The sequence below is a fragment of the Notolepis coatsorum genome, assembly GCF_963971535.1.
Source record: "Notolepis coatsorum genome assembly, chromosome: 9".
Classification (NCBI taxonomy): domain Eukaryota; kingdom Metazoa; phylum Chordata; class Actinopteri; order Aulopiformes; family Paralepididae; genus Notolepis; species Notolepis coatsorum.
This window is the reverse complement of record NC_140173.1, coordinates 65,659,702-65,671,939: the sequence shown is the minus strand read 5'-3', so window position 1 is coordinate 65,671,939 and position 12,238 is coordinate 65,659,702. Positions and strand designations below refer to the sequence as shown.

Genomic DNA, 12,238 nt, shown 5'->3' with positions numbered 1-12,238 from the left:
ATTTTTGAGGCCCCTCGTCACTAGAGGCCCACAGGCCGCGGCCCAAATGGCCCGGTCGTTAATCCGGCCCTGTCTCAGGGGCTCATACAGAACCAAGCATTTCACGGTAAAGTACGTGTATTTTATTGTGACAATTAATAAACAAACTTGAACTTGAAACTTGAGGGCGATGCTGGGAAACTCCTCAATCAATGCCATGTGCTGTAAACAAGCCTGGATGTGCTGAATGCACTGGTGGATTCTACTAGGGTTACTGGTAGTTGTAGAATCCTGTCTGTGTGATTCCTCATCCGTGTATTCTGTACAGTTCTATGTGGAGACGTGTGTCTCTATCAGTTAAAGGTGTAACGATGCACACACACGGTTTCACAATCTACCTATTTACATTCTGAGGTCACAATACCATGTACGTTAAAATGTATTCATGCTACAGAGCTGTAATTCTATACATCAATATTAGGGCTGTAAAGGTACAGGTATCCGTACCGAACCGTTTCAGTGTGTACTGTACCGAACGGCTGTGTACAGAACGAATACAACGGTATGTTAACCGCCCACCGGGGGCTGTTTTTTTCACAATCTAATATATTATATATAGCGTGTCGGAGTGTCCTTGACTCCTTGAGCAAGACACTTAACCCCTAACTGCTCCCGATGAGCAGGTTGGCACCTTGCATGGTCGCCTCTGCCGTCGGTGTGTGAATGAATGGGTGAACATGAGGAACAAAAATTGTAAAGCGCTTTGGAAAAAGCTGTTCTATAAAAAATGCACCATTTAGTGTGAATATGTGTGTTGGTCTGTTAATGGTGGCGTTCTTCCCACCATGGCTGCTCCTCCTTCGGCCCGTCTCTCTCTCTCATTCAGCCCGTCTCTCTCTCCCTGCAGGGAGCCGTGCCTACGTCCTGCTGTCGCTGAGCATGCAGGACGGCATCGAGCAGCACATGGACTTCGACAACCGGTACACCCTCCTGGAGCTGTTCGCAGAGACCACCTCCTCTGAGGAGCACGGCATCTCGTTTGAGGGGATCCACCTCCCGCAGGTAGCCGCCTCCTCCCCTTCTGCCCGGTCCAGGGCTGCAGCTATCGATTAGTGTAGTAATCGAGTATTCTACCCGTTATTCCATCTATTAATCGAGCAATCGGATAACTGACATAACTAAGAAAATAAGACCGGCCTTTTCCTTTGTAGAATTTTGAGTTATTTTCTTGAGCAACTTGGATAACTTGTAACATAACTAGCCACCTGGATTTACATTCTTAACCAGCCATTACATGTAGCCATAATTAATGTTAATGTACAATCTTTACTAGCCATTATTTCAACTAGCAATCATAATATTATAGATTTAAGTTAGATGCTAATGACAACTAGGGATGCACCGATCCGATATTGATATCGGATATTGGCCTCGATATGACTAAAATAGCTAGATCGGGTATCGGAGATTTTTTTTATATATATATATATATATATATATATATATATATATATATATATATATATTAAGGCTGTCAAATATATCGCGTTAACTCCCGATTCTATTAATGCTACAAATTTTTTTAACTCAAGATTAACTAAAAATTTTTATTTTTTTTTTACTAGACTTCACTCAGGTGTATTATTGATGCTCTCATTGATACTATGTTTGTTTCTGAAGTGTGTGTGCGTGTGTGTGTGTGTGTGTGTGTGTGTGTGTGTGTGAGATATAGAGAGAGAGGGGGGTGAGGGAGATGAGGAAGGGGCAAAAGAGAAAAAGAGCTGGGAGAGTGTGTGTGTGAGGGAGAGAGGGGGGTGTGTGATTAATCAGCCCTTGTGTGTGTGAATGTAACAAGTTCCTAACGTTTTCTTTCCCCTATTATTTCATGCACACTTTATTCATTGTTTTAAATTATTATTTTCTTTTAAGTTATTTTGTGCATCACTCTGTTTTGAATTTGATGCAAATTTGCAATGCATGAGGGTCATCCTTTTGTGTTAAATGGCTGCACAAAGCAAGCATTTGTTGACTCGCATGTTGATAAGAGTATTAAAACTTGGAACTTGAAAAAGATCTGTTTAAGGTAAAAAATAAATAAAAATGCGATTAATTTGCGATTAATCGCGAGTTAACTATGGACAATCATGCGATTAATCGAGTTAAATATTTTAATCGTTTGACAGCACTAATATATATATATATATATATATATATATTTATTTTTTTTATATCTTTTTTAGTTATTTAATTTTAATAATAACAATTCAGTACATTTATATCTGTGTTAATTTGTTACATTTTGTTTCACTAAGTTAGGAAAGTAATGTTTAAGTCAAGCCTGATGTTGCCTTGCACAAAAGAATGATCCCAGTCTCTTGCACACAGTGAGGCATACAGTTTATTAATTGAACAATGGGTATCGGATCGGTACTCTGTATCAGGACTGAAGCCTTGACGAAGTGCTATTGTGGTGCTAGTTCAGTTTTACAACAGACACTAGAGTTTTTCTTTTCTTTCAGCTTTACATTTAGTCATTTGCTGACGCTTTTATCCAAAGCGACTTACAAGTTCTGTACGACAAGTCATCAGGAAGGGCACAACTCTATCAGCTGAGTAACAATGTTCATCAAAGTGTTGAGTGCTACAGTGTAGGTTAGTATATTAGGACAAGTGCATGACAGTAAGGCTAGTTGGGGTTAGATTTTAATTTTTTTAATGATCCCAAACTTTTGACAATTTATGGCATTTTCTAGGGCCTGTCTTTCTTTGCTCATCGCTATTGTCTCTTATCTTCTTCCATTTTGCAATCAGTGGCTGAAATCTCTTCACGTTCACGTTCCAGTTCCACAGAGGAAGTGCGTTGTGCAACAGTGATTATCGTCCGTGTGAAACACAGTGCGCTGTGGGTTAAATCAGGCCTCCAGGCAAATTAATTTTACTTACTTGAGGAATCATTTCAGCTCTAGTCCCCATTGCCAGGTTCATTAGTTTAGGGTTATTTCACACAAGGAAAACCTACATGGAAGGAACAGAGATGACAAGCTAAATACAGACTGACAGAAAGGGAGGAGAAAACAGGCCCCAAGGGGCTTATAGTCTATATAGTATAGTTGAATGCTCAACCATGGAACAAAACAATATTAATTTATTCATTCAAACCTTTATTTATTCTCGGAAATACCCACATTTTCAATGTCGTCGGGACTTAGACATTTCAATGCATACATTTTGTATAATATAATAATAATAAATAATAACTGTCTATATAGCACCCTTCACACATGGACCGCAGCCCAAAGTGCCCCACAGCAAGTAGCATAAAATCTGCATACAGTCGACAGAATAAAAACAATGTATAAAATGCAGACATAAGAATAGGTATAAAAGACTATATGAAACAACAACACAAGGTTTGACAGCGTAGGTTTCAACACCTGGAGATCCTGGCCCTGTATTTATTTATATATATTCATAGAGCATCTTCAAGATTCAATAGTTTATTACAATTTCAATGAAACATTGCAAACGCCCTGCAACATAGTGTACAGTCTTGGCTACACTTCATGCAGTTGGTGTTAAATGAAGCCCCTATTCTTGTTGATGCAGGTGTCTGTTTTCATGAAGACCTGCTGTATGACTCAGCTAATGGTTGACCAGCACCGTTGGTTTATGACATGTATGACTCAGCTAGTGGTTGTCTAGCTAGTGGTGTATGACATATATGACTCAGCTAGTGGTTGACGAGCTAGTGGTTTATGACATGTATGACTCAGCTAGTGGTTGACTAGCTAGTGGTTTATGACATGTATGACTCAGCTAGTGGTTTATGACCTGTATGACTCAGCTAGTGGTTTATGACATATATGACTCGGCTAGTGGTTGACTAGTGGTTTATGACATGTACTGTATGACTCAGATAGTGGTTTATGACATGTATGACTCAGGCTGGAGTTACACCTAGGCTGTTTTTCGTTTAGTTTTTCAGGTGAGTTTCGCAGCCGAGTTTCGCAGCCGAGTTAGACATTCGTTTTGCACCTTGAGCGCTTTCGTTTTGTCAGAACAAGGCTTGGTCAGACCACAACGGATCTCGTCTCGAATTCAGCACTGAGCCTGCGCGGGGAGGTAGTTACTCTCCCTCGTCCCCGCTGTCATCCACACTCAGCTGTGAGAGAATTGTTGAATAGATACACAAATGTTCTAGAATGTTTGATTATGACATCATACTGTGACATCACAAATGTTTTCGGGCATTCATAACATTATTTCGCGCGATTGTACATTGTAAGTTAACACAGCCCAGCTGTCAACTGTACTTTGCAATGCTATGTTATTTCGCGCATTCATAACGTTATTTCGCGGGACTGTACATTGTAACATTAACACAGCCCAGCTGTCAACTGTAGGCTACTTTGTAACTTGATGGCGTTTTATTCATAACAAACATTGACGCGATTCCGCCAACACATATGTAATATTAATAGGTTTTGCTCACAGAGAGATAGATAAATAAATAAACATAATCACGGTTATCTACCAACAACTGCATGTACTGTAGAAATGTATGTTTCAGTGCAGATAAAGGTACTGTACAAAATAACCTCTAAAATACTGCTAGAATACACAAGCAGTTAGGGTGCGCTGTGTTAATGTTACAATGTACAGTCGCTCGCGAAATAACGTTATGGCATTGCTCGTGGCAGGAGAGATGAGGCGCGCGGGGCATGGGGGGCTCTGCTGCTCGGTGCTGCTCGAGACAGACAGCCCAGACTGGAGAGATACACGGTGCTGCGCGCGGGCTGCTCCTCGGCCGCTGCTCGGTGCTGCTCCCCCGGGCTCGAGACAGACAGACAGACAGACAGGAGGGATATACACGGTGCTGCGCGCGGGCTGTAGGTTACACTGCAGTCTGACAGTCTACTGCGCGTGGGCGTTGAGCAAAAACGGCTCCGTGCAGATTACACACATGTTGTCGGCGAGTTTTTGGCGCTACTCCAAAACGGAAACACAATTTAGCGTTTTCAGTAGGGCCACAACGTATCCGGCAAAAACGGCATTTCTATGTAAAAGGGACAGCAAACTTATTCAAACGTATTCAAAAAACGACCACAAAAACACTAGTCTAACCATGGCCTCAGCTAGTGGTTGACCAGCACCATTGGTTTATTCATTCAAACCTTTATTCTCAAAAAGACAATTGAGGTCCCCCTCATTTTCAATGTTGTCGAGACTTTACAGACATTTCAATGCACATATTTCTACAATATAACAATAATAAATATGAATAACTATCTATAGTACTTTTCACACATGGACCACAGTCCAGAGTGCCCCACAGCAATTAGTATAAAATGAACATGGGCATAAAATCAGCACACAATTGACAGAATAAAAAACAATGCATAAATTGCAGACATAAGAATAGGTATAAAAGACGATAAAAGTAGTGCAATGTAAACGTGCAGACTTAAGAATAGGCATAAAATAAGTACAATAGTACAATGTCGCTATAATGCATGTGAACCCCCCCGGAACAGCCATTTCCCCAAACACCCCACACATCAATCCCCACCACATCCCCATCCAAGACACCCCCCCCCCCCCCCCTGATAAAGCACGCCTTGAACGAAGAAAAACACAAACAGCCCGTGCGCCACTCACACCGCCACGCAAGGCGACGGGAATGCCACCCCCGTGAAATACACAGTCAGGTTAGACGACGTGTTGTCTCCTGAGCTCTCCTCGTTGCCAGAAGCATAGGCAGGGTCAGACGGCAACGATGTCATCAGTGAATTCAACACTGAGCTTGCGCGGGCAGGTACTCGTCGCGAGCACAGTGCTATAAACACAGAGCGCACGTGTGTGCATGTGTGTGCGACTCGAGTCGCGAGTGTGTGTAAAAGCACAGCCCCGCTCCTCGTGCAGGCAGAGAGAGACGAGGGAGGAGAGAGGAGAGATGGAGAAAACGGCAAACGAGATTAATTTGCGATGTTTATTTTCGAGTACCGATAGCAGTGAAGTTAACGGTGAAGTTAAAATAGTTTTTTTTCTCAGTGACGTGAACGTGGACGTTGGTGTCTAGGGCCTGCGCCCGACTACGGCTCGCCTCGCGAGGTCAGATGGCACCGTTCCAAGGGACTTTTGACAACCAAAACACATCTTTAGCGTCGCCGCTGGGCCAGCTCAAATGCCAGCTAAAACGCTGTTGCCATTCGACTTGGACGTGCAAAATGAAATCATTCGAAAATGCAACGTTGCTGTTTTCCTGTCATGTAACCCTGGCATCAAACTACCCACGTCCGACCACGACACGTCCCACCGGAAACTGCGTCCCAAATGAAGACAAACAAAGACCAATGTGCGAAACACCTGAAAGACTACTGTATATACTGCCCTTAACTAATATAAGTAGGCTAAGTCAAAAACAGTTACAGACTGTTGCAGGCAGGCAGGCCTGCAAGTAAACCTCTAAACTTCCCCTGCATTATAGGTAGTTTCATCTTCAGCGAGAGCTGAGTTCCATGTAGTAGGGGCACTATAATGAAAGACTGATTTTCCAAGTTGGGTCTGTACATGGGGGACCTCCAGTTAGTGTAAGCCAATCATTTGAGCGTGTCATACAGCGTTTCCGTTAGCCGGTAATTACCGGTATTTGACCGGCAAAATAATCTCTCCGGTCTTAATGTCCGGTGAAAATAATTCCCTGAGTCTAAGCACAATTTGATTATTTGAATTGTATTAAAATAGGCTCAAATTAAATAGCCTATGCGATGAACGAAACGATCATTACATTTGTTTCCTCGTTGCTTCTAATAATGACAACGACGTTGTCAGCGAGAGCTTAGTGCTGGGTGTGCGAACTTTTGTGAAGCTGCAGAGCCGGAGCAGCAGCAGCACAATGCAGTATTCCAGCAGTACTTCAATTCAGCCATTTTCAGCCAATGTTGGGTGGGGGGCGCTGCTGTGCGGTTCCCAGAAAAGAGCCAATAACAGCTGAATCAGCTGCTCTGCAGCGCCATACTCTTTGCAAATAAGTCGTTGCGAGGTGGAGAGAGTCGTCACGCAAACCACGATAATGTTGCCGTCTCTCTGCTTTCTCAGTTCTTCGCTTGATATAATTAATACAAATGTCCAATATAACGGAATTCGTTAGCTCATAAAAATGTGATTATAACAGACTGCTGTTTAGTGTCGGACCGACTGCCCACATACGCGGTCTATTTTATTTCAAGTCAGCAGCAGCACGGAGTATCGAGGGACTTATTTTATTTGGAATATATTAATGACTGTATACGCAAAAGTAGCCTAGTTTTAAGTAATAATATTATAAATCTACATGCCTTGACGATGACATTCTTTATATAGCCTGCCTATCAATTGTTTTAAAGCTCAATAAACTATGACCGGAATTAATCTCATTTGTCCGGTAGATTGAAATCTTGCAGGTCACAGAGACCGGCAACAATTTTTTCTAACGGAAACCCTGGTGTCATATAGGGTCTAGTCTTCCAAACTAATAGTGATGTGAGATAAGGAGGTAATTTCCTGTTAACACATTGATTGCCAGCCATGCGGAGCGCTAGGCCTGTTGCAATAAGCAATAAATCAATTTATCGCGCAATAATGAAAATGAATGCAATGATTTTGATGGGCGCAATTAATTGCTATTTGCGTGTTTGTTTTAATGAGGCGGGAACCAGTACCTCTCCGTGTGGGGAGGCGGGCCGCTGGCGTTACTACAGAGTACAGCACGGGAGCTCCTGTGAGCACTGAGCACCATGCGTATGTTGGGCAGTAGCAACGCTACATAGCTTAACTACATTTCTCAGTAGCGTGATGGTAGCGTCGCTCCTTTTGAACCAAGTAGCGTTCTTTGTAGTGTAGCTATTTTTAGACCCAAGTAGTGATGTAGCGTGAACAAACGCTATACGCTACTGCCCGGAGAAACTGGACTGCTAAATAAAGATTAAAGATCTAGTGTTGATGCTATGACGCTTCCTCCTCATCGTTGATTGCCTGTAGTAGCTGCATCTAACGTTAGTAGCTAACGTTAAAACTAACCTAAAGTTAGTTGTTCACCAACAATCTCAACATTTGTTTTATCATTAGCTCAAAAACACAGAACCGGACAACACAAGTTGTCCGCTCATAGGTTCTGCTAGGATAATAACAACAATACTTCCGGTCGGTGGGTTTCAAAATAAAAGAGCAAAGTCTAAAACACCGGAAAAGACGTTTACTTTGTACAGCGTTTTCCTCCACGGGTACTCAAGTACATCATGTGATCAATCGATCTGTTTTTTTTTGCCCATCCCTAGTTTATCCTGTGCTGAAAAGTCTCCATTCCAATAGAGATAGTTTGTGTTTATTTGATTATTGTTGAGCTATATTTTAATCGAGAGTAACTGGTAGTGTAGCTTACTACATTTTCCAAGTAGCTTGCCCATCACATAATCCGCGAGCCACAGTAAACAAACGCGAGCCACAGTTAGGGTGACCAGGTGTCCCGCTTTTGGTTGTATACTGCACAGCCATTTTACCTAATGTCCCACGTCCCGCATATTGAGAGGATGTCCCTCTTTTCGAAGCAAAAAATAAAAACATGGGTCTAAAAGCCCCTTCCTACAGTAAACGTAGCAACCCGCCTCTTGTCCACACACATTGCTCTGCTCGTTTTATCATTGCTCTCACGGAGATAAAACTGGGAACGAGGTTACTCTGCTTCTGACGCTACCTCATATCTGATTGGTTAGGTAGTAATTTAGGATATTTAAAATGTCTTCCAATGTTAAATAAAGGTTTATTGCACTTTGAAATAGTTTCCTTGCATTATTATGCTATTATCATTATATTAGTAAAAAAAAAAGTTGATTGAAAACTTTTGGGAAATACATTTCTCAAAAAAATTATTTCTCTCAAAACCGCAATAATATCACTTATCGCAATAATTTCTGGGACAATTAATCGCCCAGCAAAATGTGTTATCGTGACAGGCCTACGGAGCGCTAAAAGCCTCCGTATGCCAGCGTCCACTTCAATGATAGAGCTCTCATATTTGCAAACGCATAAACTATGTCTTAAATTATGGCTATGTGTCTAATCTGGCCGTCGCTTATCAATGACTTGTTTGCAGTCGACATTGTCGAAACTGATTGTTTTTTAATCGGTTCATTTCCGTTTTATACCATTTTGAAAAACGCTTGTTTTTTTTAAGTTTCAGGAAAATATTAAGATTCTGTGATAATCGCCCTTTACTGGAATATTCTGGAATACACAAAAAACTTTGTAATTTTTCGGCCTATTTATGAATCGTTTTCAAATAAACGCTAGATTATCGATAGTATGTGTACTTATGCACGCTATAGAAGCGAGCTGAAAAATCGATTCTCTCATTTCCTGATCAGCACACACACACACACACACACACGCACATACACACACATAGGGCACACGTTGATATCTCTGTGAAAAAAGTTCTGATTATCCTAAGACTGGTAAAATAGATTCCATTCCAAATATCGATCGCGTTTATTGATCCAACGCTGGGTACTGGAAATATGTATTCCACGCTGTTTTGGGGCTCAGCAATGAATCCGATCCTCTCGGGTGACTTGCCCGAGAAGTAAAATGAGGAAGCTGGATTTCCCCCCCCCCATGTGTTTCATTCAATCCATTCCAAAGGGGTGCAGTACAACAGGGAGAGACGATAGGGGGCGGTATTTTCCCAATGGAGCTCAGAGAGAGTTTGCAGCACTAATGTGAGACTAGATTGATGAAATATGAATTCAAATCACTCATTTAAAAAAAAAGGCTAGATATCTCGTCACTGGCACTCAACGGTCGGCATTAACTAACATTAAATCTCGTCGCTGGCACTCAATGTGTTAATGGTGTTAAGGATAAATAAATACCAGTGTTGATTTCGCCTATCTGCCAGAGAAGACCAACCCACTTTCTCATAAGATGCAGTGGTGTGTATCATATCTGTCACCAGTGATACATCTAAGAGCAGAATGATAAGCAGAATCTAGTGGTTTAAAGGTCCCATATTTTGCTTTATTTTACACAATTCCTGTGAGTCTATGGAACACATCTGTAAGGTTTCTTTCAATAAAATTCATTGTTGTGTATTTTTAATCAAGTACTTTTGGTGCACCACTTTCTGCCCTTCCAGACTCCAAGCTGTTTTGGCTGGGCTCCGCCCATACTCACAATGCGCTTTGATTAACAGTCACCCACCTGCACTAGCAGATATGAGAGGGAGAGAGAGAGCTCCCCCCGAATCCCTCCCACCCATTCTAACCAGCCAAGCTGCTGTCTTCTCTGTGTGTATGACTCGGTTGGCTAGCTAGCGGCTAACGTTATGTTAACGTTACGAGGGTGCATTGCAAAGCTTATTTAAAAGCATTGAAGTTTTCACTGCACATTAGGGATGGGTACCTTTCACATTTGAACCGGTACCTGTGAATCGATACCGGTACCCAACGGTACCTTTTTTCGGTACTTTAGTCTCTAAAAATGTAATCTACCTACCTCAGTCCTGGAAAAAAAATCCAAACTTCAAATAACTACACTTTCGACCGGTTTCGGCTTGCAATTGCCCCGACTGCTTTGTTGTTGAATCAAGTCAAATCCTAGGTAAGCGTATATTGTGCGTGTGAACGTTGACATGAAAAGAAAAAAGGTTAAAAAAAATATATATATGTATTACTTGGGATTTTAAAATCAGCTAAAAGCAAGAGTATAAAAATGTCTTGAGCTGTGCCTTAAAGCTATCCACAGAGGCTGCCTGTTTTATATGTAGTGGAAGATTATTCCACGCCGTCGGCCCATAGAAACAAAAAGCTGCTTCGCCATATTTGTTATATTTCATTGTAGGCACTTCGAGCAGGTCCGCACTAGAGAACCTGAGGGGGCGGTTTTGGAACATATCCATGTAAGCAGTCGCAGAGATAAGATGGTGCCAGACCTTTAAGAGCTTTAAAAACAATCCTAAAGACAACCGGGAGCCAATGCAGTGAAGCTAAAACTGGAGTAATATGTTCCCTCATCTTAGTTCTAGTTAAAATTCTGGCTGCCGAATTTTGGACAAGTTGTAATCTGTCAGTTGTTTTCTTTGGAAGGCCAGAATAAAGTGCATTACAATAATCAAGCCGAGAGAAAACTAAAGCGTGGATTAGCGTTTTTGCATCATCCAGGGACACATAGGATCTAATTCGTGCAATATTTCTAAGATGAAAGAAGGCATTCTTCCTGACATGATTAATGTGTGTATTAAAATTCAATTCAGAATCAATAATAACCCCCAGGTTCTTTACTGCAGTGTTATTTTCTACATTCAGGTTACCCAGTCTACTTTTTATCAGTTCTCTCTGGTCACACTATGAGAACTTCTGTCTTATCCTCATTTAGCTTGAGAAAACTCTCACTCATCTAGCCTTTTATGCTGGACAAACAGGTCAACAGCGGGTCTAGAGCACAGGGCTCGTCTGGAGCTACGGAGAGGTAAAGCTGGGTATCAGCATATAAATGGAAGTTAACTCTATGATTTGGTAATAAGTCCACCCAGCGGCAGTATATACAGGGAGAACAATAAAGGGCCAAGAATGGATCCCTGCGGGATACCAGAACAGATGGTGTGTTTGTCGGAACCATAATTCGCTAGATTGACAGAGTAGCTTCTACCTGTTAAGTAGGAATGAAACCAGGACAAGGCCGTGCCTGACAGACCTATCCAATACTCGAGGCGGTGCATTAGAATTGTGTGGTCAATTGTGTCAAACGCAGCCGTTAAATCTAGGAGTAGGAGAACGGATACCTCTTTATTGTCCGCAGACACCCTAAGGTCGTTAATTACCTTTACAAGTGCTGTCTCAGTGCTATGGCCCCTCCGGAAACCAGATTGGAATTTGTTATGGACCCTATTTTTCTGTAAAAATGCATCCAGTTGATAAGTCTTTTCTAAGACCTTGCCCAAAAAAGGGAGATTAGAGATGGGTCTATAGTTACTCAATAGTCAATAGTTACCCTATAGTAAGGGCCTAACTACAGCAATTTTTAGTGAGTCTGGAAAGACGCCTGATTTGAGAGAGCTGTTTACAATTTTAAGGATATCTCCAATCACACCGTCTAAAACCTCTTTGAGGAAGGGGGTAGGAATGGCATCCAAAGAACAGGAGGATGATGACATTTGCGATATGGTTTTGCGGAGTTCCTCTTCATCAATTTAACAGAACGATGTTAGACTTCCCCTGGAGCGATT

The 12,238-nt window shown here is 41.8% G+C and overlaps 1 protein-coding gene across 4 annotated transcripts in view; it reads left to right on the top strand.

Annotated features, from left to right (window-relative positions):
• cul9 (cullin 9) overlaps positions 1-12,238 on the top strand; it is a 288,372-nt gene that overhangs the window by 86,328 nt on the left and 189,806 nt on the right. For all 4 annotated transcript variants that reach the window (XM_084320985.1, XM_084320984.1, XM_084320983.1 and 1 more), the window contains exon 3: positions 887-1,041. In XM_084320985.1, the coding sequence (XP_084177111.1) occupies positions 887-1,041 (155 nt within the window). The remainder of the gene's footprint in view (positions 1-886; positions 1,042-12,238) is intronic.